Source organism: Patagioenas fasciata, chromosome 2 (assembly GCF_037038585.1).
Source record: "Patagioenas fasciata isolate bPatFas1 chromosome 2, bPatFas1.hap1, whole genome shotgun sequence".
Lineage (NCBI taxonomy): Eukaryota > Metazoa > Chordata > Aves > Columbiformes > Columbidae > Patagioenas > Patagioenas fasciata.
This window is the reverse complement of record NC_092521.1, coordinates 143,085,465-143,111,022: the sequence shown is the minus strand read 5'-3', so window position 1 is coordinate 143,111,022 and position 25,558 is coordinate 143,085,465. Positions and strand designations below refer to the sequence as shown.

Genomic DNA, 25,558 nt, shown 5'->3' with positions numbered 1-25,558 from the left:
GGTGTCTTGTCTGGGGGTCAGGGCTGCAGGTACAGAGCTGGGGTGGAGTGGGTAGAGGGGAGGCCTGAGGAGGAAGGAGATGGCCAGGAGAGTATGACTGTGAGAGTACTTTAGTCTGGGCACTACCGAATGTACACAGTAACAGACAGGAAACTAAACTTCTTTTCTAATTACATGTGATTATATGATTTGAATAACGATGATGTAAGTATGTGTTGCTTGATATCTATATGTTTATGTATAAATAAAATATATGCATTTATAGAAAGAGAGGAGTTTTGGAGAACAATGGCCATAAAAATAAGACTTGGACATGAATTTAGGAGCTGTGCAAACAAGAAAGAAGGAGATAACAAACTATGCCTGAAGGACAAGTGCAGTCCATCAAGATAGAGCCACTTACGAAGTTGCAGGCAGCAGTTCTTGAACATGACGTTCCATCAGCTGAAATACTACATATCTGTAGGAACACTACTAGTCCGCTGTCTGGTGAAGTATGTAAAGTGTAACAGCTAAACGGCCATTAAAAAGGGATCTTCTTACACCCTTTTGCTTTCAGCCAAGAGGGTGACAGTTTCTCACTCAGTGAGCCCCAACTTCTTAAACTTCTTTTCTTGAACTCCTGTGGCCATCTAACTGAAAAAAAAACACAAACAAAAAAACACCAAGACACACCAACAACAAAACAAAACCAAAAAAACCCACCCAACCAAAACAAACAAACAAAAACGAACCAAAACAACCACAACAAACCAAAAATCAAACCAAAACCCAGCATCAACATACAATAAAAATTAATGTGGTTGGGGCATTTATTAAATGCTTCAGTGAAAATTGCAGTAAAATTCTGAGAAGAAAATGCCTAATAGTATTTTCAAGGTAGGAGTTTTTAGACTGTTGCAAAGATCATATTTTCAATCTTTCTTACATACAGGAGGGAGATGCTGCCCAGAAAACAGTGACATTCTGTGGTGTGAGGCTACCAAAGAATAAACCTTGTATTTTTAACTTGTCAGTAGAGTCCAAAGAACTGAAGGTACAGGTTGAACACATCTAGAATTGCAATGCATTGCCTCAGACTTGACAAAGAAATTAGTACTCCAAGTCAAAATGCTTCAGCCCTCTTTTGAAGCCTCTGTTCTTCTTTGAAAAGAAGTCTCATCACTAGGATACCCTAAGATACAAAATACCTCAATCTAGGTATTTTCATATAATTTAAATGGGATTTTTTTTGTAGCTGTTTCTTTCTTCCTTTGTAAACTTTGTTGTTTGGATCAGTAGCATTCCTATTAAGTGCTTGAAAATTATTCCCTTTGACTAGTTCTGAATGTGGTGTTTTGGTTTGGTTTGGTTTTAATTTTTGAAACTACAGGAGTTCATGCATTTTTAGAGGATATTTTAGTCCTCCTTCCAAGAATTTGTAATCCAGATGAGTCCAGTTCCTGCTCTAGGGATTTCATAGCAGTGCCTGGTTCAGATAAAAGCAGCATGGTTTTTATTCCAGCTAGCTTTTCCTCCTTCAAACAGTGTCTTGACTGTAAGTAGGTGTTTGGTTTCAGAGAGTCCTCATTAAAACAGTCCAAGGGCTTATTATTGTGTACAGCAAGATCACGCTTACACTGGGAATTCATCTTTTTGGAGCAAGTTAGATTAAATATTTTGAGAGAGTAGGTCACAATTAAATCTAATACACAAGCTCTTTTCTCCACAGATGAGCAGGTTGTTTTAGTTAAATATTGCATTTTTTTTCCATTAGCATGAAATACCAGAGCTATGTCCTATGCTGTTTTTCAGGATTGGCTTAGGAAAGAATGATATAAGAACTGTTCAAGTATCTTGTTCAATTTAAGTCATATGACAAATTCAAGAGTTTGTGTTGTTGTATATGCAAGGAAAGTGACTGGATGATTGATGCTACTAATTGTAATGGTAACTTTGAAGCTGGATTTATGAGATGTCTGCATGCAAGCAATGATGCATTTTTCATATTTATCTCCATCATTTTATGACTGAGTTTTTGTTTAAAGTCTTTGTTTAAAACCAAACTAAAAAGATCTCTGTATGCTAAGTTTTGCTGAAAATTCACCAAGAATTCAGAGAGTTATTTATATATCTGTGTTTGTCCCCTGAAAGGATCCAAGTGAATGACCAAATTGTGGAAGTTGATGGCATCAGTCTGGTTGGTGTTACGCAAAATTTTGCTGCAACTGTTCTTAGAAACACCAAAGGGAAAGTCAGGTGAGTATTTTGCAAGAAAATAAACTGTGCTTGAATACTTGAGCTTACCTGACATCTTTCACAGGAGTGTCAATTTGCACAAGTGGAATCAGAGTTTTTTGGCCTCTGTGTCTTCTCTGCTGTCATCCCAAGACACAGATGAGCTCTGGTATTACAGATGGGTGTTTTGGCTTAGATTTTAAAGAATGACCACTGAAGCCGAAATTGCACATAGAAGACGAGTCTTTGCTCATCTAGATCTCCGTGGACATCAGACTGTTTCTGTTACCTGGAATGATGAAGGTCATGGGTGTTGGTCAGATTGGAAACTGTGCAGCCACTGATCATCTCCCTGCACCATCTCTGGGTTTTTGTCAGTTCCTGTGCTGTGGTTCATTGAAAGGCATCCGTGTAAAAATCCATCAGTAATGACTAGGCTAGAAAATGTAACACGTGCTGCAAGTAAAAGTCTAAACTAATGTCGATGCAAGGCTGTAAAATGTTTGTAAGTTAGTAAGAACAGTATTTCCCTAGAAATGAACTTGTTTGCCATTTAAAAACCTATGCAGTCTCATAGCTTTCCTGTTTAATAGCTTGTTCTGTTCAGCAAAGATTTCACTCTATAAAATAAATCCATGAACATCTTTGACATATTGCAAAGCAACAGCCATTCTGTAGTCATCCTTTGGTTCTCTCTCAAAATCCCCTCTAGTGAGTACAGCTGAATTCTTTAATTATTGAGTTTGGGGCTGATGTCTTTTGAACTGTGACTAAACTACTGGTGGTAATATCTGCACTCCCCCTCAGACAGTGGTGGTATACGCTGGCATGCACATTTCCATGGTAATTCCATAGCTGTTCCACCTGACATTAAGGAGTAATGTTGGGATGTGGATTCTGCAAAGAATCTTGGGGGAGGTCGATGAACATTTTACTTTAAAGAGGTTATTTAGGAAAAAAAGTATTAGAAATCGTAGTATAATTACAGGTGAATATATTATTGTGTAACATTCACAAGTTAAGCTACATCAGTGTTATTTCTGCAAAGACTGACACGTGCTGTGAGTGTTTTTACTGAGTTGACTATAAAAATGAGTACATACTTTATTAGGTTTTCTGCAGAGTTGGGATCTTTGATCATAAAATCTTTATGACAGAATAATGTCTTCCTATGTTTTGGTGTATGTATTTTGTGATTCATGCTTTAACTAAAGAAAAAAAATGAAAAAAGAAAGCACTCACAACATATGCATTATACACATTTATAATCGGTTTGTTTTGTGTAATTATTATTGCATAAGTTACAGAATAAAATGCTTGCTTCCATGGAGAAATAAGGGGTTTGGAGGAAGGAAGAAGCATAAAATGATTTTTCACACAAAATGCTCCAAGAGTCTTCTCTTGGGAAGTAAATTAGAGTCAGACTGGTTGCAATCTAGACCCTTTTGTCATAAAATAGTGGACTGTAAAAAGTGTTTCGTCATTGTTGTTGAGCTCACACTGTCAAGTGTACTATGTATCCTGTGCACAGGGATCGTTGGCTTCTGACAGGTCTCATTTATCAAGAAAAAGTTTTAACTTCTACATTTTTCCTTGTAAGTAATCTTAAGATACTGAGCTTTCATGAGAAAAATGATCTAGTGAATTAGTGTCACAACTAGGTAAGGAACCTAATTGCTTAATATTAAATTAAAAATAAATTTAAACATAAATTGTATTATGAATTACACTATAGAATAATAATAATATTAAATAAAACAGATGTGTCATTATCTATATGCACAGTGTCATACTGTGTGGTTAGCAGCCTCTTGCTAATGTATATGTCTAATTAGAAGAAAAGAATGGGTAGAATTTGGTGTAACTCCCCGTATTTTTGCTGTAGGTTTAAATATTTGGTGTAAAGTGAGCAAGAGCTAGTACTGATGAATCTTGATATGAAAGAAGATGATGTATTTTTGTCTTGCTGACTGTTTTTCCTTTCCCATATGACACAAGGGCCTTGCCTGCAGCTGCTTTTGTGGAGAGAACATTGTCTTCTGACAGATACTTGTTCCTATTTACACCTGTCTTAGAGCTGGGATGCACAAATCCCTCTCCTGCCTGGTGTCCTGCACACAGAGAGATTTGTGTGTGTTTCCCTGGCACTACTTCACGTTTATAACCTGCAGTGTTACATATGCACAGTCATATTGTCCTTAATCTAATCGAAGTGCATGCCAGTTTTTGTAGCAGGGTTTATTGTGTGAGATCAGTTGCAAAGAAAGGCCATTCATGAACAGAATGACATTAAAGCTTCTTCTTAATTCTTTGTAATAAATGCAGTCAATACCTCTTCAGGGACCTTGCATAATACCAATACTTTGTGATTTATTTTTCTCCTTTGAGCCCTCTGAACACTTCGAGTGATCCTGACAGTGGAAGGCATTGACCTAGAATGGATTTTTGCAATGTTTCTGCCAGAAAAATGTATCCAGACTGTCTGTAGCTGACACAGTAAAGAATCTGTGAAAATTAAGACATGGGTTTTACCTTTTTAACTGTTCTAGGTGAGGGCAAGAAGGGGGGAAAGAAGAGCAAGTAGAAGCATCCATTATTATTTTATCCATTGTCTGAAGTATTGGACTATTCAAAAGAGTTGTCATGCCATAATGGAAGATCATTGACCCAACCCATTTGGCTTCTCCAGTGATAATAACTGCAATTATTCTTTCTTATAATGTTTTATAGGAAGATAATCAGCACCCACCTGATGTACCCTGGTAGCCAATGAGACAAAGGAAAGGAAATTCTTTTATAATCCCAGTTGGCAATCAGCTTCTGTTTTTAGGGATGAGAATTAGTGTCCTTGTGACTCTTAATCTGGCAAATACAACTATGAATGCTATTTCTATTGATGTAAATACCAAGTCTTCCTTATAATTTTGCTTAACTATTTCGTTTACTAATATCTCATATTAGTGGATTTCAGAATTTGATTATATACAGGAGGGATTTTGCTTTGAAATGTGTGTTGTTTTCCGATATTGTTGAGTGTTGCCCCTGCTCTAAGATTAATGGATCAGTCAGAGGGCAGTGCCAGACTAATGTCACTGATTGTTCCGTGCTTCTTCTGACCCCATTTAGGATGTAATCTGTCAACTTGAAGTTTCTGAGTGGTGCCTACAATCATTAAAGGACAGGATAAGGAGGCAGGCTGACAGTGAGAGCCCTATGCTGCCATGGAGCTTTTCCTAGGTTATTTTGCTTGCAGTTTTCCTCATGGACTATGGTGCTGAGTAGCAGACCTGAAGTTATTTGAATTTGCTTGGGTGATGCTGAGCCTCTGTGACCCCATTCTTTCTCCATGTTCTTAATCATAATGAAATGGTGCTGGGGGACCCTAACATTTTCACCAGAGAAAGCTCCCTTGGAGAGGTGTACACCTCCAGGGAATTTTATTGTTTCTTGAACACAGTCGCATGAGAGAAAATCTAGTTCTTTTACAGAGATAACTTTCTCCTTTGCCCATATTTACTTAGTCTCTGTCCCTCCCAGAAGAAATACGTGAGCTTTCGATGGGGATGGCACTTCTCTGCCTCACTGAATACAAAGATTTGTGGCCATGCGGCTCTGGGAAAGGCAGGTCCCAGGGAAGGAGGACATGGTCCTGGGAGGACTTACTGCATTGATAAGCAGAAAGAGTCTTGCATGAGAAAGAGTCATAGGAAAATCCCAGTCCTTCATATGCTGTTTCTATGCTTTTGTCATTACTGCTTTCCTCTGAAAGGGTCCTTTTAAGGAAATTACCCAAATTCAGTGCTTTACTGGAGAAGCAAATTTTGAATTCCATGTCCTCCTTCTGTATCCCATCTTCTGAATGTGACTAAGCATTTTCTCAGCTTTCCATGCTGTTGCTAAGCACTGAGCAGATGCTCTCATGGTGCTTTCTGAGTCAGTTCTTGGGTTTTCAGAGAACCACACAGAACCTGGGCAAAACCTGTTCTGTTTCTCATGATTTGCACCACCTTGAAAGCAATTTCATGAATTCTAAGCTACCAGTGATTTTACGGGTTCTTGTTTAATGAAATTCTACTGAAATGCCCCAAAGTCTTCCCATCTTAATAAAGAATCTAAATAATTAGTTAGCAAATATTGCCATGTTTAATTAATCTTCTAGAACATGAAGAGTAGGTTCTAACAATAGCAGTGTAGCTATCAAACCCTGGGGCTTTCCACTTTTAACTATTCTCTATTCTAGTAAAGCATAATTTATTACCATTTTGTGTTTTTTCTTATCTGGATGGTTTTAATTCAAAGCAGCATTTTGTCCCAACTCTGACTCCCAGTTCACTGCTGAAATTCTTTCACTCCTAATGTACTGCAAATGCAGTCTTTCAGACAAAAATGAAGTTTTAATGGTTTTTTTTTAGATAGCTCTTATAGAAGGAGCAGTTAAAAGCCAAGAAGTGAAAATATTCGCTTCTTAATTAACACCAACTAGTTATGCCATTTATTCCTTCTCCCGCTAACTCCTCACCCCATATTGAGCTGATTTTTTTTTTTTCTGAAAAATATACTGTCTCAGAAAACAGTATTTGCATGCCTTCTGTTAGTTTTGTTTAACATCACAGCATCTGGAAAGGTAATTTCTACAGTCGTGTCTATGGAAGAACTGAGACAGTAAAGAGGACAGATTAAGTCAGCCGCAGGATCCAGCCAGCAGCAGTATAGCCCTGCGGGAATGCTGTTTGCTCACAGTAACAATGAACAGCGTCACTTTATTTTAGTGACTCCTTCCCCTAGATCGTCATCTTCTCTTCTTGCAGTGCACACGCCTGGGCAGATTTTCTCCTGCTCTTTCTTACTTTCCCTACCGGTGCTCTTGCCCAGCAAAACAACTGTGTCCTTTAAACACTTGCAGGCCTTCTCCATGCTGCAGATCCACGTTGTGGAACAGGCAGGAGAGATTTCTCATCCTGGCTAATGAGACAGGACCCAAAAGCAAAAGATATCATTCTCCGTGCCTGATTCAGACAGCTGGATTAAATTGTCTTATTTCTGTCTGGGGGTGACGGTTTTGTTATTCCTTTTCTTGTCTGTTTCTCTTTCCTTGAATCCAAGTGCTGAGCCAAGGAGAGAAAAAGATGCGGAAAGAAAAGTCCTTTGCTCTGCGACGCTGATTGCTGAGCTGGGACTTTATGAAGGGCTGCTTAAGAAGCCATGTGTGCTTGCTGTTTATCCTGCTGCTTTGATAAACCTGAGTCATGCACCCAGCAGAACCTTAATTTGTGATGTTTTCTACCAAAATAGTGTGACTTTCTCCTGTATACTCCACTATGGTTATACAAAAAATTCCATATTATGAGCTGTTTTCTTCTTTCTGATCTCTGCAAAGAACTCCTACAAGCATTGGTAATCATTCTGTAAGACTAGCAGGAGCAGTGTACTGAATTTAACGTGAAAAATTACTCATGAATACTGTGACCCCTTAGCACGGGTGAGGGAAGGCTGTGTCCATCAGTGCTTTGCTGGTTTATCTTCCTTGGCTGTGCCTGTTGTAGGAGATGAACTGTGTCTCAGACTGTTCTGTGGCGCTGAGGCCAGCTGGCACCAGAATGGACATTGCTCACACCGTTAAACTCTCTTACCCTTTTAGAGCAGGGTGGCCATGTCCAAATTGTCTGTTGGAAACATCCAAGCTAACTCCTGGACCATGTCTGAGTATTATTTGGTAGAATGTTAGTTAACTTGGGCCAATCTGTTCTAGAGACTGTTTCAGTGATTTAGCAGTGTAGATGATACGCTACCAGTGCTTGGGAGCATTCCTTGGCACCGTTTTAACTTACTGGCATAAACATAGTCCCTGTGTCCTGAGATCTTCCTAATTTGAATTTTATGGTAAGTTATTTCTTGTAATATTTGCACATTTGGACAAAAAGGTATATGTTTGAGTTCAAAATACATAAACAAATCTTCATGCAAAAGTTTTTGGCTGAATTATAAACTGTTTTGCTAGATATCTAGCGTATTATTTTTAAAATAAAGTACAACATGAACTAATAAGATTCAGCAAGACTGAATTTCAGTAGGAGTCAGTTTTCTGTTCCTGTCAAGGAACAACTTCACAGGTTTTGAATCACTTCATCATCAAGTCGGTTGGATCTAAACATAAGGTCCTACCCCTGCAATGGAGATATCAACACAAATGTTTATTTAGCTGATTTCTTTACTCTTTCAAAGTATGAGATACTTTGTTATGGAAGGTACTGTCCGGTTCTGGTGCACCTTGATTAATGTGATATAACATTGTGACAGCTGGGCGGAAATACCCACCATTCACCCCTGCAGGGTAACTCAGCAAGGAACAGGGATGCTACTGTAGGAGCATTTAATTACACCTGGACTGTGCTATGAGCGTGGTCCAGCTTTCCCAGAACCTGCATCACCAAATCATCCAGATGAGGGACGTGGTCCGAACTCAGCAGCTGACTTGTGACTGTATTTCTTTCGCGGATGCCCACAAGGGTGAGGGACAGGGAAGGCGAATCTCACCTCAAAATGCGGTCAGGTTTTAGAAACATTCCCAGGTAGCACTTGCACCCTTTGAACTGACCTGATGTATGTGTTTCACTTGCATTCACGTATGTTAAAATATAGACTTACAAATGTGTTTCTTTGACCTGGCCATTCCTCTAAGAATTGTGTGGTGCTATAGAGAATGCTGATTAAATTATAATCACATATTCAAGAAAATCTCTTATGCAAGCATTGTGTTGGGATACTGTCAGACTAGCTGGAAGAGATTCTCTATCTACGCTCTCAGAAGAGCAGAACAGTGTAAGGACCTGAACCTAGAGTGGTGCCAAAATGTTGAATCCCTTGGCTAATTCTGAAGTACTCTTGAATAAAGCCAATGTGTCCATGGGGCCTTGGACTAGAATTTATTTCTGTGGAAATAATTAATCTAAGTGCACTGATACTGCTGTGTGGTTTTTTTACATGACCTTGTAATTGCCTGACTCCATATTCATTCAGTGTTGATAGTAGCGTAGTTTATCAGGGGCTGTGGAGAGCAGCGAAAGGGGTAAACCACATTCTGGGGTGCACCAAACCCAGCGTCACCAGCCAGTCAGAAGAGGTGATTATCCAGCTGTATTCAGTGCTGAGGCAGCCTCACCTCGAGTATTGTGTGCAGTTCTGGGCCACACAATTTAAGAAGGGTGTTCAGGTCCTTGAATGTGTCCAGAGGAGGGCAACAAAGCTGGTGAAAGGACTGGAAGGAATGTCCTATGAGGAGCAACTCAGGGCTTTGGGCTTATCTAGCTTGGAGAAAAGGAGGCTGAGGGGCAACTTCATTGTTCTCTGCCACAACCTGAGGAGGAAAATCAGAGAGGGAGGTGCTGAGCTCTTCTCCTGGTATCCAGTGACAGGACACTTGGCAATGGTTTAAAGCTGCACCAGGAGAGGTTTACACGGGACATTAGGAAGAATTTCTTTAGCGAGAACATGGTCAAATGCTGGAATAGGCTTCCCAGAGAGGTGGTTAGTGCCCCCAGTCTTTCAGTGTTTAAGAAGCATTTGGACAATACCCTTCATAACGTTCTTTAACTTTTGGTCAGCCTTGAATTGATCAGACAGTTGGACAAGATGATGATTGTAGGTCCCTTCCAACAGAAAGAGTCTATTTTGTTCTGGTTTGTTCTGTCCTCTTCTATTCTTAGGAATGGTTTAAAAATGTTAACATTCTATTTTCTATTCTGTTCTAAACCACTACTTCAACAACAACAATAGCAAGTAACAGAGCACACACTACACACACATCTCATTCTTGGCACGTTACTGTTACCTGTACCTACAGCTCATGCCATGGCCACACCAAGGAAGTCATGTTCCATGCACCCATCCTGACTGTTGACTGGGCAAAGGGACACCTGTGTTGGCTGAAATCACTATTAAGTTGGGGTACTGCTCTCTGGGATCAAATTCAAAGTACAGCACACAGCTTACTTCATCCTGGGTCTAGGACAAAGACAGAAGCTGCAGAACTTCTGCACAGTAGGTCAGTTTACTGGCAGCTTTATGTCCAGGGTCTTTGCAGACTCTTCCCAAAGTTTGCTCTTTTGTGCTGGCTGTACTTAGCCAGCATTCTCTACTGGACAATACACAGGTTGATCCGTCAGGTATTTCTTAGTGACCTTACGTGACTTCATTCAATCATTGTGCCTTTCATCTACTGATGGTAGTTGCTTCCTCATGTTATTTGGGTGTTAACCTCCAGACAGAGTTGTTCCCTTATTTGTGTTAGTTTTGGGTCACTACCGTCACTAATCTCCAGGCCAACCTTTTTTACTTCCTTCTGCTAATCACCCTCAGTTCTTCGCAGTTACAGCTAGTAGCTTTAAAGATTGCTGTGTACATAGAAGTATAGAATGATTTTGTTTGGAAAAGACCTTTAAGATCATCAAGTCCAACTGTTAACTTGGCACTGTCAAGTCCATCTCTAGACCATGTTCCTAAGAACCTCATCTACACATCTTTTAAACAACCCCAGGGATGATGACAGCCACTTCCCTGAGTCTCTGCTGCATGGGAGGGCTAGGTGGACTTAGAGACAGAAGGCAGACATCCTTAGCAAATTTGCAGAGGATTCTGAACTGGGGAGAGCAGCTTACGAGGTAATGGGCAGGGCTGCTATTCAGAGGGACCTCAGTAGGCTGGAGAAATGAAGGAGCAGGAACCTCATAAAGTCCAGCAAGGGCACATGTAAATCCTGCGTCTGGAGCAGCTTAGCCCTGTGAAACACTGTGAGCTGGAGAGCAGCTGTGCAAAAAACACCCTAGGAATGGGCAGAAAGAACTTCTTCACTCCAAAGAAAAGGAGGATGGAATGGCAGGGATCTTCCTGCTGTCTCAGCTGCTTTCCAGGAGGTAGAAATGGTGAACCCGGATTATCTGTAATCTGTATAGTGACAAAATAACAGGAAGTGAACAAAGGGTGCAGCAAGGGACGAGATCCTGACGAGATATTTTCACCAAATAAACGTACACTGAAACAGGTTCCATCCCATCCTTAGAGAGATTTAAAATTGATCAAGGCCATGACGAATTTGGTCATGCTTTGAATGAGGAGGATTGGGGCGGACCAGAGCTCTCTTCCAACCTGAATTATTCAATGATTCAAAGAGTTTTTATAACTCAGTTTCAGTTCACTTTATCCAAGCAAGTGCAGCGGAACCTTGTAACTTGTGAATTCCTTACGTCCAGTCAGTGACCCCTGCATTTGACGCTCCCATCTTTTCAGAGACCTTGACCTTGTTCATGAAAACCTGACAAGTTCCAGCTTGCGCTGCTGTAACCAAATAAACTGCCTTCTTACAGGGTTCACACTACTTTTAACACTTTGGATTAATTATATGGCTATTATCCTAATGGAAGCAGCCAGAGTAGGTAATTGAAGACATCTTGAAATAAATTAGAGAAATGGTAGCAGAAGCAGCTTTGTGCTCTAAAGCTCAGAGGACAACCATTTTTTAAAACCATCTGTAAAACTCCCCCAAATACAATGAACTTTACTGTACATTTTTTATTGACCAAATGATAGTTTAGGAAAGGTTGGAAGAAAAAAACATGAATCCTGTTGCAGCAAAAAAACCCCACAGTATTTCTTAGAAGGAGTCTGCTGTATTCTTACTTGATTTTTGTGGAATTGAAAGAATCCATGTTAAAGTATTTTTAACTGAGTGTTTAATGCCTGAAGCATTTTTAGGAGAAATCATTCACGGGGAATGATTTCACAGAGTTGGTGCTCCCTCCCACCCCCCATTTTTCTAGTACCAAGGTTCTTTTCAAAATTGAAATGTTTCTTAATTAAATTAATTCTTATAATAACGTTTCTGGTTCCCATGGTTGGCAAAAAAATCAGTACATTATTTTTTGTTATTTCAAGGAGCACAGGTCTGCAGACCCTCATTTAATAAAAACTGAAAATATGCAGAAAGCTCTATACCAGGTGTACTTTAAAATAATTAAATCATGACTGGATCGCAGGAGATGTAGGAGTTGCTGCCAATTTCAATAGAGTACTTTTCTTAACCACGATTGCTGTAGTTTAATTTTCAGTTTCTTCAGATATTGTATTTTGTTGGATATTCTTAAATACAAGGTAGAGTCAAATGTTTATGATATTCCTAGCTCTGTTCGTGTTTATTTTAACCACAACCAAAGAGAATATTTCACAGCTGGTAATTCAGCTCGGTTGTGTGTAACTCTGAATATCAAGGTCAGTTCATGCCCTGCTTCTCTGTGATATTCTTTCCTCTCTTTTTTTTGCAAACATCAGAAATAATCAGTAATGGCCTGAGATTTAGTACAGTAATGGCTTGTAGTACAGCCTCACAGATCCGCTGGGTTTTATTTTGCAGTTGCTGGCTGTAATAATTAAAGGGGGTATTATCGTGATGAAGTTTAAAGGCTTTAAAACCCTCATTTGTCTCATATCCAGAAACATAGCCAGCTTCTTAAGTATATTTTTGCTGATAGAATTTATAGTTCTTTGTTATAATACTTTTGGCCCTTGAGACTAATTAATCAAGTCTGAAATGCATGTGCTTAATTTTGGTGAGCCAGAGTGACGCTAAATACATAATTAGCCACTTTGTTGAAGTGTGCATATTATGGTTCAGTGACTAATTTTCTGGTCAGTGAATCACAACCTTATGTCTCTTTTTTGTATTTAAACACTTCAGATGATGATAGTTCTTATATTTAAAGCTATTCTAGGCATAAAGATCTAATTCATGCTTAGCATTTTAATAACTGCTTCTGCTTTATGGTTTTCTAAAAGAGAAATATTAATGTCTATTTAAGTCATATATCTGTGATTTGTGGCTTATTTTAGTTACAAATTAAACATAATTATATGTAGCAAGGTATCCTTAAGGTCACGGAGTGTAACATAGCAAAAAGTTTACTTCAACTGTAAAAACTGTGTTAGCAACACAACATTCCCTTTTACAGATTTGCTATTCTGTGTCTATAAATGACATAAGTTGTAGATTGAATGCTTCTAAATATTATTTTCAGACACTTTGGAAATGTCTCACTTTAAAGCAGTAAATTATAGAAGAATAAAACGTTCCTTGTGTATTTCTATTTTGGAAATCATTTGCTTTAAACTTTGTCATTGCTTTGAGGGTTTTATTCATGTATCATCTAACAGCTTCAGGTGTCGTTGAGAAACTTCATTTTGACATATGATTCAAACCTTGAAAATCACATCACTATAAACTCTGAGTGGCTTTGGCATGAGAAGAAAAACACAATTAATAAGCTTTAACATTTTTACTTCCTACCTAAACTTGCTTATCTGTATGAAAATATTGCTGCATTACAGTCTAATGTGTCAAAACCGCTCCTAAATTTTCATGAGTTATCAGACTTCAGATCCATTACATATTGCCTGTTCTAGGTTTTCAGCGTGCAAAAATGATTGTATGAAATGTTTCAGGTATCTTAGTTCCTAAGGGAGGTGAATTATCAGGCAGAGGGCAGTGGGAAATACAATATTTGCATCGCTTTGTGTGATTTCATAATTTACCACTTTGGTGATCTCCCTCTTGTATTTACAAATGTGATGCTCTCTCTGCTGTGTATAAAAAATGCACCTGTGCATAATGTTGCTTAAGTTGTTTATTTAAAATGGAACTGGGGTAATTTTCCATATTATCTTGTAACTCATTTTTACATGGAAGAGACAAATATGTCACAAATATGGGTTGAATCTTTTTTTTACTTCATGTAGTAATATCAAAAGTTCATTGTTCCTCCCCATTGAGACTGAAAACATGGCTGTGTTAGTCTTGTAATACTTGGCTCTAAAATTAAAAGTCAGAGGAAACAGGATCTGACTATGAGTCAGTACACAGAACAGATGAAGTATAGGGGTCATGAAGCAACGTTCCTTTTCTTTCAGCCCAAGGTCTTTATCATTAATGAGAACCAATGTAATATTTCGTAATTGTAGGATTTGAGTGCCAGACTGTGATCTGTTTTGATCGGGATTAAAATGCTGATGTTATTTCCTTGATTTTGTTCTGGTTTCTGCTGTGTTTTCTGTAAATGTTTTTAAAGTAACAAACTTCCCTGCAAATTATTTTCAGAGCGCCTTGTGTCATTATTTAAAATGGAGTTACTCACTCTCACCTTTCATATCCTTTTGGAAGTAATCACTAACTTAGATATTTTGATGATGTTGAAATAACCTCCAAATTGTATTCCTTTCTCTAGTGCCTGACTTCATAGACTCTGACAAATCATTTGGCATAGGAAATGGACTCGGGGTCATCCGCTCCTGGGAAGCTGGCTTACACATGGAGGCCAAATCCCAAATGACTTTCACACGAATAGGCAGTACTAATGAAAATCATTTTCTTATATGGGATACAAAGCACATTTCTACCTCTTCTTCCAGTAATAAATTAAATTCATCATTTAAGCCAAGTGCTGTGGAAGCAAATAATTCACTATATGCAGTGTCTTAGTGTCACCTGATTGTGCTTTTCAGCTCTGCATAATACCTTTTTTCACCTGTAATTACCTAATTGTCTTTCTAGCCTGCTAGGAAAATATTCCTTCAGCTTGACATCTTTAAATTGTGCTTTTGTTCAGTAGTTTACAGTGTCGATACTGTATAATGGGTGTTTGCCGTTAATACTATCGACAGAAAATATCTAATTATGGTTATGCCACCATAGTGAAAAAAGTGCTACAGTCCAAGGCAATTCTGAATTTTAGTTGCTGAAAGCAAGATTGGGAAGCAGTCTTGTAAGTCTCACGGAAGAAAGAGGCACTTCCTGTATCTTTCATTACTCCGAAGAAATGTACTTCCCAAGCTCAGCAGCAGCTGCCAGTGGAGAAAAACTCTCCTTAGCAACAGAAGTTCATGAAATAAAAGAAAGATTTAAGTGCAGCTTAAAATTAGGAAAATAGTGTTTGTCAGATTTCAAAATGTGGGGATAGAATCTCTGTTAGAGACAGGAGGAAGACAAATTTAAAAGCTCAGAAATATCTTTCAAGTGAAGATGGAGAAAGAAGTTACTCTGACGTGTGTTCCTTCCACGATGACCTGCCGAAAGTTTGTCTGTGCTGTTATTGTGCATCTGGTCTTCTGTGGGCTTCTAGAAAATATGTTGCTCTTAAGAGAATGGAAGTGATGATTTTATTGGTTTTTTTAATTGCCCTACTCTACATCTGTGTCCATGAAGTTCAAACTTAGCTAATCTTTTTTGCTGCAATTCGGAACGTAGGCTTTAGTGGTCACTTTCCTCCCCTTCCTGTAAATATTGTCACGGTCTTGCACACAGTGTCCTGGCAAGTGTCATCCACAGAACACGTTAGAACAATCACAGCCATGTATCTCTGGAGAAGAAGGCCACCCGATACAAGACACAGCTAAAAATCAAGAACTTTGGTAAACCAGTAGAGGTAATATTTTTTCATTATGTTTTGCACAGGTTTGTAATTGGACGAGAAAAACCGGGACAAGTGAGTGAGGTTGCACAGCTGATCAGCCAAACTCTAGAACAAGAACGGCGCCAGCGAGAGCTGCTGGAGCAACATTACGCACAGTACGATGCAGATGATGATGAGGTAACAGACTGTCTAGTGTTTCACTGTTCAGTGTTTTTTAATGTTCTGTTTCATGTTCCTAATTCCTACTTTTAAATTGTCACCAAGAGGTCAACTTCTGGCACTCCCCATTACTTCTGCTGCTGATTTTTACAGATCTTGATGATGAATCTTATTTGAAGAATGAAGTTACTGAAAAGCTTTTCAGCATGTATTTAAAATGTTTTTGTTCCAGAAGAGCAAATATCAAATTCATTGGTGCTTCTGGAATCATTGCTCCTCCTCTGAAAGTGTATGCTTTGGCTGAAATAAGGGAATAAAGTTGGTTTTCTTGTGCACTGAAACATAGTGGGTTTTGGGAAAACTGGTAAAAGTTGCCTTCTAACTTTTGGGGATTTGGGAAAGTTTTAGACCTTTTTCTTTCCTAGAAAGTTCTTAATTGAGAACATTAAGATTTTTTTTAAAAAATTCCAGGTAAGACCCTGTATTCCACACACTGCTTTTTGTTCCTGTGTGAACAGAGATTCCACAGGATGGAGAACAATCTACCTCACCTGAAGCTTGTATTGATCTTCATGATTAGTGCCTGGTGTCCCAAAACAAAGGTTTTGAAACTATCAACTTCATTGAGTAGATTTTCCGTAATTCCTTCCAGATCTCCTAAAATTCTAATATACCTGAATATCACGATGCTTGGAAAGACTAATAAGAAATCTTTTTCAGAGACTACTGTCTGTCTTACTCCCCAAATTAGTTGCTGGGTTAAGGTAAAAGGCAGTTGCTTTAATAAGCCACTTAGCTCAAGCATACCATCTTCATTTCACATTATCTTGAATAGTATTTGAAATGTCAGACTCCATGTATTAGTGTGGTTTTGCTCAGGCCAGGATTTTTCTTTTGTTTGGGGAAGGAGGCAATAGAGAAGCGGAGACAGAATTCATGCAATGCATTAGTTTCAGTTTAGTTTTCTTTTAGGTATTGAGACGAGGCTTCTAAACAGTGAAATAGGGGAAAAAAAGAAGTACTCTTAGGTAAAATCCGGATACACTTGGAGTTTGAAACACACGGTTAAACTAGCAACAGGTCAGAACAATGAGAAGAGTCCCAGAAACTAAGTAAAAATTCTTTCTAGCCCCAGTGATGCTTTCAGTCCCTTTAATTTCCACTGATACTAAAAATAAAAATATTTGAATACGTGTTAGAATGAATCCTGTTGTAGTGCATATTTAACTCACATAAATAAAAGTTGTATGTATTAGGGATGCATATGTATATGTGCCTGGGCAAGACCATGAAGGAGAGAAAATCCATATCCTCTCTGTTCCCTCCTCAACCTATCGAAACCTGCAAGTCTTCTGTTTAGTTTAGAATTAAAATTCAAGTGCCTGAGTAATTTCTTGAAGGTAGTCTATCATCTCCTCAAAAAAAAAAAAATAGAGACAACTCCTTCTAGCCTTGGGAACAAGAGACTTCTCACACCTCATCACAGCATGTTGTAGATGCCAGGGTTCGAAGACTTGTGAGATCATTTTATGGTAAACATAGTCCTAGAGCTTTCATATTGGCAAGGAGAGGTGTGTCCTAAGTGCCTGATGTTCAAACCCTTCTCACTGTGTACTCACAAGTAGAGGGATGTGTGGCTGAAGGCAGACCTGTGTGTGTAATTCATGCATTACACCTTTTACCTGCAAGAAATCTCAGAGGTTTGTGTTGCTTGCCATCATGCGCCACACAGATGCCTTAACTCAAGATCTGACAATAAAGAAAACACTGTTAAAACCAGACAGATCAATACTGATTCTGGTAGTAGTGCCTCAGGACTATTGCTGTGCTGCTGCTGACAACAACACTTCAATCACAGATGACCATGCAGATGTTTCTCAGCACAATAGTGAAAGAGGACAGGGACGAGTAGCTATCGGATTATTTTTGTGATGTATCTTCTTGTCCTTGCAGTTCAGTGGTTAAAAACTCTTTAGCCTTGTTTAGTGCATAAATTTTTAACACAAAAAATACTGAATGCATAAACCGTTTTCTATTGGTTGTGCCTTTGGATGATTGAGAGAAAATAAGATGGGGCAAGTAATTAATAGAATTAGAGGCAGCTTTTCTTATCACAGAACTACACTGAAGATGATGACCTCTTCTGTGACTATGACGTGCTTTTTGGCTGTTGGTGTTTGCGGTGCAAAGCGGACTTTTATGCCGTATGAGAGGAAAGTAGGGAGAAGAAAGGAAGACATCTACCAGGAAGACCCTGGGTATCATCAAAGATCTCTTTTGTAAAGAGAAGGAATTAGGCATCAGAACAAATGCAGAACATCAGTTCTCAAAATCTACATTGGGATCATTGAAGATCATACCCATTTCCTACTTGATGCCATATATAAATTTGGGAGGGGGGTGGTACACCTCATTCTCAGAATAGATGGCATGAGTATATTTACCGAAGTGTGCAATGAGGCATGTTCCCTTTCTTAATTAACAAACTTATCGGAAGTAGTTTTTATTGGGAACTTGCAGCAATCCTGTAATTTTTTTTTGTCACCTGATTATGCCATCCCGATAAGCTCACATAACTTGCACCATTCCCAGGCAATTGACACGATGGAAGCTGTGATCTAATGCACATTAGAGACAGTTCAAAGACACTTTTGGTCACCACAAGCACTTCTGGTCCGTTTACTGTCACCTTGCTTTGGGAGGTCAAATGTGTCTGGGCTTATGTTGCTATATACCAGACACCACTACCAGCGCTGCGTTCTTTGGTAAGTAGGGCATCTTTTGGGCAAGAATATCTCAATTTACACTGTCTGAATGAACATCCACAAATGTACAAAGACCCCTATCCTTTCGAGTCTGTTTCCTCAAAGTGATAGTGATTCTGACTGCATGAAGTTTGGGAGTATTTGGGTTGCCAGTGTAAGGAGTTTCATGCTGAGGTGGCACAGAGTTGTGCAGGAGTTGTTCAGTCTCAGGGCTATCAAACTACAACTACGATGCTGCATAAGTAATCAAGAAAATGATCTTTATTTAGCCCTCCTTTGAGGCTGTCAAATTGTGAGCCTCTGAGACTTTACCACAAAGACAGCAATAACATATCAGATTTCCGGAGCAGGAAATAAACGATCTGTGTGTGGGTCCTGGAGTCATTGCACATGACTGTGTTTGGTAGAGCTGGTCAAAACAGAAGAAGAAAGCACGTGCCAGGTGTGTGCAGGTCCTGGTGTTTTATCTTGTGCCGCCAGCTGGCTGGATTTCCTCTGGTTTGAGACTTAGGGTAGTTTTCATCATAGCCCAGGTAGCATCTAGCTCTTTTAGAAGGATCTGAGTTCTTTAATATAGGAGCATTATTGGGACACTTTTGACTTCTGCCAGCCAGTGTGCGCTGGACTTGAGTCAGATGCTAAATTAAAGAGATGCTTGTTGGCCTGCTATAACTTCTCATTCCATTGCCTTGCAGGAGTGTTACGTGACAGTTATTTGTTGGGGAAGATTCACGCTAATATATAGTGTTTCCAAAGATAAATCATTAACTATACAAGTAATCCTGAAAGAAACATCATTTATGATATAAATGCCCTGCATCCCTGCACTTTATAATCTGCTGTTATCAGGTCGTCAGGGGATTGCAGGATCCTTTCAGATGCTCCTTCATTTAAGTCATCACATGAATCGTGTGCAGAACTGACGAACACTAAAAGAAAAGGGATGCCCAAAAGGGGGTCAATGCAAAGACAAGCAGGATAAATGTGCAACAGCTCAACAGCTCACAATTTGTTGTTAAGCTCCCAGGAGACAAGCAGAGCCAGTAGTATCAGTTATTTCTCAAGTACTGCTTACAGTAACAGTGTTGGTATTTCCCCACGAGCCTGTGCAAAGTACAATAAAGCTGGGAGATTCTGTTTTTTCATGTGCTGCCTTTCGATAGCCTGCCGCAGAGTCTATTCATCATCAGTTCACCTAGCTTCCTAAAACCCCACATCCTTTTAATTTGTTGTATTCTGTCAGAAAAAAACAAACTTAGAAGGCTTTGAAGTGGGTACTGTCTTTGTATTTCCTACTTTGTGTGTTAAGTACAACCTGAATCGGAATCCTCGACTGAAACCTTTTGACTTACCTGTGTTAACGTAGTGTTCTGTGCACATTTTAGTCAAATTCTGACATTTCTTAGAGTTTTGATTTGAACGTGGTATTATCTTCTTCATGTTCTACAGTGGATGGCAAAAGTCACATAAAGCAGATGACCTGTTCCCCTGAAGGCTGCATATGGTGATGCAGGATGTGAAATTAATAACATATTACAGAATTCTGTTCACTCTGTGGCCACAGACACATAGTTTCATGCAAGGGATGTTTTAATGTATTTTAATATCCCTCATAGTCATTTGACAATTTTTTCATTCTTAATTCTCATTTATCAGGACATTTTGAGAGCGAAGCAACATTAAAATCATTGAAGAAATTATTGACACATATGAAAACAAAAATGTTGCAATGTGCTTGAATGCCTAATGCCCAAAGAACACATTTGTTAAACAAGATCTTTCAGAGCAGATGGTTTTTCCAACATCATTAATGTGAAGCACTTCTGTAAAAGTGGTGATTGATCTGTACCTTTATATTTTTCTTTGCTCTTTTGAAAGAATTAAGTATAAACTATCAAAAACTCAAGTGAAGAGGTGGGTTTGAGTTATTTTTATAGTTCTTCGGATAGTGTTCCCTGATTGTGGGAGAGTTGCAACACAAACAAAAGGTTTAGTTAGGTGCAGCCTTTGTTATGGTGATTCGGGGAAGGTCTGTCTGCCTTATCCTGGCTGGTGCTGCTGCTCCTTCTTTCTGCTTGGGACTGTTAGGCCTGTTTCAAGAATTACAGGGCAATTAAACGATGTGAGTAATGCATTTTCCCTTTTAAAAGGGGAAATTGGAGTTCATGTTTATAAAGATAATTTAATGCTATTAGCGGTGATAGTGTATAGCAAAATGGAATGGCTGATATCAGAAACTGTTACTGTGGGTGGGATAAGATTAAGCTTTAGGTGCTACTGAAATGAGAAATAGGGCTTTTGCATGGATGAATTTTGCTCACCAATACAAACCGAAGAGTCTGAGGTTTTCCTTCAAGAGCATGTAAGTTTTCACTGACTGTTGAGTTTAAAAATATTATTGTCGTTGTCAGCTAAGAAAACAAAATGTATTGCAAGGAACCTCAGGCAGCTACAATAACAACTGTTACCTTACGAGGCTTCGTTACTTTGAAGTAAAATAAATCTTGTCTGTGCCTTGCTGCTGCTTGTAAAACACTGTATTTCCCATTCTATCTTACTGGCGCAGGGTCTGAACAACCTTCTAGTAGTTTCATGTGAAACAGAAGTCAGCAGAGCTATTTTTTTTCCTGGAAAAGTATGTTTCATGTAGTTTATGACATACATTTCCTTAAAGTACACATTGATTCTTTTCAACCCGTAATTTGAGTTTTGTGTGATTATAAGATTGGATCCCTTTCTTTCAAAGAAGAAAGCAAATGTCTCATTTATTTCAGTGTTCTGTAATGCGTTCGTGTCATCCGGCTGTCTTGTTTACTCGAACAAACTACTGTGCTTTGCTTTGATGACTACTTTTTGCATTAATTGATGCAAAAATGGCTGTGCTCATCGACACTCACTATGTACAATCTGAAGCAAAATTATCCTTTGTGCTCATTTAGAGCTGCCTGATGTCCGCCTTCAAACACTGGCTGCTGAGGTGCTTAGAGTAGTGCCTGCTCTTGAATTTTTCCCCAATATAACGTAGTCCTTTGTATGTGCTTGTTTTTCTTTTTGTGTAAAGAACTTCTTTTTAGTTTAAGTCTTTTGCGAAATCTGTTTTAACTAAATTCATCTGTTTTATTATCATACTAAAATGGATAAATATAATTAGAATTTGCACTAAATTAATATCTTCATTTAAAAAGCACATGTAGCTGAGCCAGATCCATTTTTTTACATAAACTGTGCATGAGTTTGCTAGTTAATGATGCAATTTCTGCTTCCTCTTTGCGTGCTTCAGAGATTTCCTTCCCACTGCTGACGGACCTGCCAAGATGTGGTTTTTTCATGTGGAACTGATGGTTATGTTTTTATAGATTTTTCAGGGATAATGACTGCAAAATTGACAGTACGTGGATTGTGTTAGTATTTTGTCCCCACAATAATTCCTTTCACTGAAATCTTGCTGGGATTGTGGAGGTAGTTGTTCCACTTCTCGCCACCCTGATGGCGTGTGAAGGTGGTGTTACATGCTCCTGGAAAAAGCCAAAACAATTAGCAGCCTAATTTTCTGTTTGGATAGTAACTCCATGTAGCCGTGGGGAATAAAATAAAACCAGAAGTTAGTACAGAAAAATTTGTGTGTGCATGTGAGATCTAGACATACAGACTGATAAATTTCATTTCAGGTGTTGTTTTGTTTAGCGGTAATGCTAATATGCTTGAAAACTCCAGTGAGATAGATGGTGTGGGCTTTGCTTTTATTTTAAATAAGGAAAAATAAGCAACACCAGTTGTTACCTTTCTTATTGAAGACTACTGAGATTCTCAGGCTTGATATATATAAAGTATGTAAAATACATGGTTACTGTTCCATGGGAGAATATGTAACTATTTATAGAGACAGAGGGTTGCTCTCATTAACAGTGGCATTTAAAGTATGGATGGGTCATGCACATTGGTGACTTACCTTCTTTTTGATAGTTCTTTTAATATCAGAAGATTTTACCAAATGATTCTATGCTTTCTGTGTGTTTTGGCTTTGTTTTTTACAACTTTAATAGTTTTTTGAAAGGAGTATGTAATTTTTCATGATCTTTGAAGGTCCCTTCCAGCCCAAACCATTCTGTTATTCTATGATCCTGTGTGTTATTTACCCAAGAAATGGTGATGTTTTATTGCAAGCATATCATCCTGCTGTTGAATGCATACATATATCCTTTCTGTCTGTATGTACTTGAGCACTTAGACTTAATGTGCTTCCATGCCCTGCTTTTGAGTTGAGAGATATTTAAATAAGCCTAAACAACAGATGGGAAACTAAATTAAGGTCGGAAGTTGAGACTCAAACTGTTGTTCGGACATCTGAGTTATTACATCTTGTTTTGAAAAGTTCTTCTGACAAAAAACAACACCAATAGATAATCCGAGCACTAGTGGGAATATACTTCTGATAATAATATTACGTGCCTGCATCTCGGGAGCTGAAAGCTCATGAACAAAAATTTGCATAGTTGTGTCAAAATCTTGGTGTTGTGACTGTATTAACTTCAGGAGGACTGCGCCCCTTCCCCTGCCCTTCCTTTTCCATGTGTATATTGAGTCCCAAGCTTTGTAAATCCAGATGTGGCCCCGAGGGAGGTGTTTGCTTTATACGTTTGTGTAGTGATTTGCACAGCCTGCAGACTGTTAGTGATCCACACGCCATGTACTCCCAGCGGGAGCCCCGCTGAAGCGCGGGGGACCCAACCACCTCGGGTGTGGGGAGAGACGCGCGCACGTGTGTGTGAAAGATTGTCAGGGCAACTTGGCGTTTAATATCACTAGATTTATTTTTTTGACGTTATTGTTTTATTTTGTTTAGTCTTGAGCTACTTATTGTAGCTTGCGGTGTTTTTGAATCCTGTTTTGTTGGCAAATTGTTAACATCCCATGGCTTACCAGCCTAAGAAACACCTGCATTTTCTGTTTCAAACTAGCTAGAAGCAGCTCTTTACTCAGGGTGAAAATTCAGTAAACTCTGACTTTAGTCTCTGAACTTGTCTCTGACACTCAGTTTCTTTTCCTGCTGTTGTCTTTCTGTGTGGGTGTGACTTTTCTACTGTTGATTTGTTTATAAAGAACAAACCAATGGATTTTCAAATTCAGCGTGGAATCTCACTGGAGAATTACTGCCTCTAGATGGCTTACAAAACACTAATCAAGGTCTTGTTGGTCCTATTCTCCTTTTATTTCTGTTTGGAAGAGATTTCTTGCTAGATTTGAGATAAATTCGGAGAGCTTTTCCTATGGAAAAGGGGGTGTCATTTGGAAAAGGATGAAAACCATTGAACTATTCAGCCAGAAGTGCCTGAGCACTGAGTTCCTGGTTACTGTTTTCTCCTCTCTCTTAACGTTCTGAAATACTATGGTGGAGTTGTATATTTTTGTCTGGTAGAATTCATAAGTACTGGGATTATAGTTAAAGAAAAAGATAACCCTTTTTCTATGCAGTACACTGTATTTGCACAGCAATTTAATTACTGTTTGAACAGTTTCTACTTAATAAGAGGATAACTGGACTTTCTTAAATGCTGTAAAATTAAGACAGGGGAATATGCTACAGATGAAGAAGATGAAGACATGGGACCTGTTCTTCCAGGAGGTGACATGGCTATTGAAGTGTTTGATCTCCCTGAAAATGATGACATGTTCTCCCCTAGTGATGTGGACACAGGCAAGCTTGCTCACAAATTCAAAGAGGTAAGTTATAGGTCAGAAAATGTTCCTGAAATATCTCACTGGAATTAGATTTCTAGTTCTCTCATTGCTCAGTGTTTATTTTTTCTCTTGAATACTAGAGTTGATTTCTAGCTGCTTGTATACTCAGTATTGTTGAATGACTCAAAAAGATCTGCTTAACAGAAGTGGAATTGGTCTTCAGAGTTGTTTTAATATCAGCTTTCAGGTGACTGTTGGATTGATGGAGAGTGATGTGTCATTTATGTTTTCAGCATGGAAGTTACCAGACCCCAGCACTTAGTTTGTATTTTTTGACAAGGAAGATAAAGTGCAAGTTCATCTATTCCTATCAGGTTGCTTTTTTTTTTCTCTCTTTTTTTTTTTTTTTTTTTTGTTATTTTTTTATTTGTAAGATTGCAATAAAAAGTGATCAGGAAAATGGAACAGCGAATGCTGCATTTAGTGAAAATGGACATGTGGAGCTCTTCCTATACCATTACACCGCAACTCATCAGCATACAGCAGTGGCATATGTTTGGCCATGTGTATGGAAAGATGGTATATTGAGGAAGCAAGTGCATTTCAAACTGGTGTTTTACCAAACCTCTGTGGTTGTAAAGTTTGCGTGGCATCCACTGATAGTAACTGAGGCTTGAATTAGTAATGTTTCTCACGATCATTGAATTCACATAACTTAATTTACCCAAGATTCAGACCAGACATGAAGAAAAGGTTTTTTTACTATGAGGTGGTGAAACCCTGGCCCAGGTTGCCCAGAAAGGTGGTGGGTGTCCCATCCCTGAAGACATTCAAAGCCAGGCTGGATGGGGCTCTGAGCAAGATGATCTGGGTGAAGATGTTCCTGCTCATTGCAGGGGGTTGGACTGGATGAGCTCTGAAAGTCCTTCCAACCCAAACTATTCTATGATTTCTTGTGTATTGTAGGTTGTGCTTTTGATGTGGTTTATTTCTGAACGGTACTGAATTCTGATTGAAATAAAGACATGAAACAATTGGATTTATCTAAGCCCACAGTGATGACAGAGATGACAATAAAGAACGTTTTTCTTTTTTAAGTGTAGTGAAGATGGAAGGGGTGAAAGTAACCAGAACCTCATAGGAGATTTGAGTAGCATAGTCCTTCTCGTCCCAGAGTGGAGTTTTAAAATAGAGAGGCTTCCTCTTGATTCTTTTTCCCCTGTCCTCTCCCGTTCTCTTCAATCAAAAGAGATATTTTATTTTTTATAAATATATGTTGTTATTACT

The 25,558-nt window shown here is 38.7% G+C and overlaps 1 protein-coding gene across 5 annotated transcripts in view; it reads left to right on the top strand.

Annotated features, from left to right (window-relative positions):
* Positions 1-25,558, top strand: part of PPP1R9A (protein phosphatase 1 regulatory subunit 9A) — a 145,249-nt gene that overhangs the window by 81,400 nt on the left and 38,291 nt on the right. For all 5 annotated transcript variants that reach the window (XM_065833119.2, XM_071805119.1, XM_065833120.2 and 2 more), the window contains exons 5-7: positions 2,134-2,238; positions 15,710-15,845; positions 24,158-24,313. In XM_065833119.2, the coding sequence (XP_065689191.1) occupies positions 2,134-2,238; positions 15,710-15,845; positions 24,158-24,313 (397 nt within the window). The remainder of the gene's footprint in view (positions 1-2,133; positions 2,239-15,709; positions 15,846-24,157; positions 24,314-25,558) is intronic.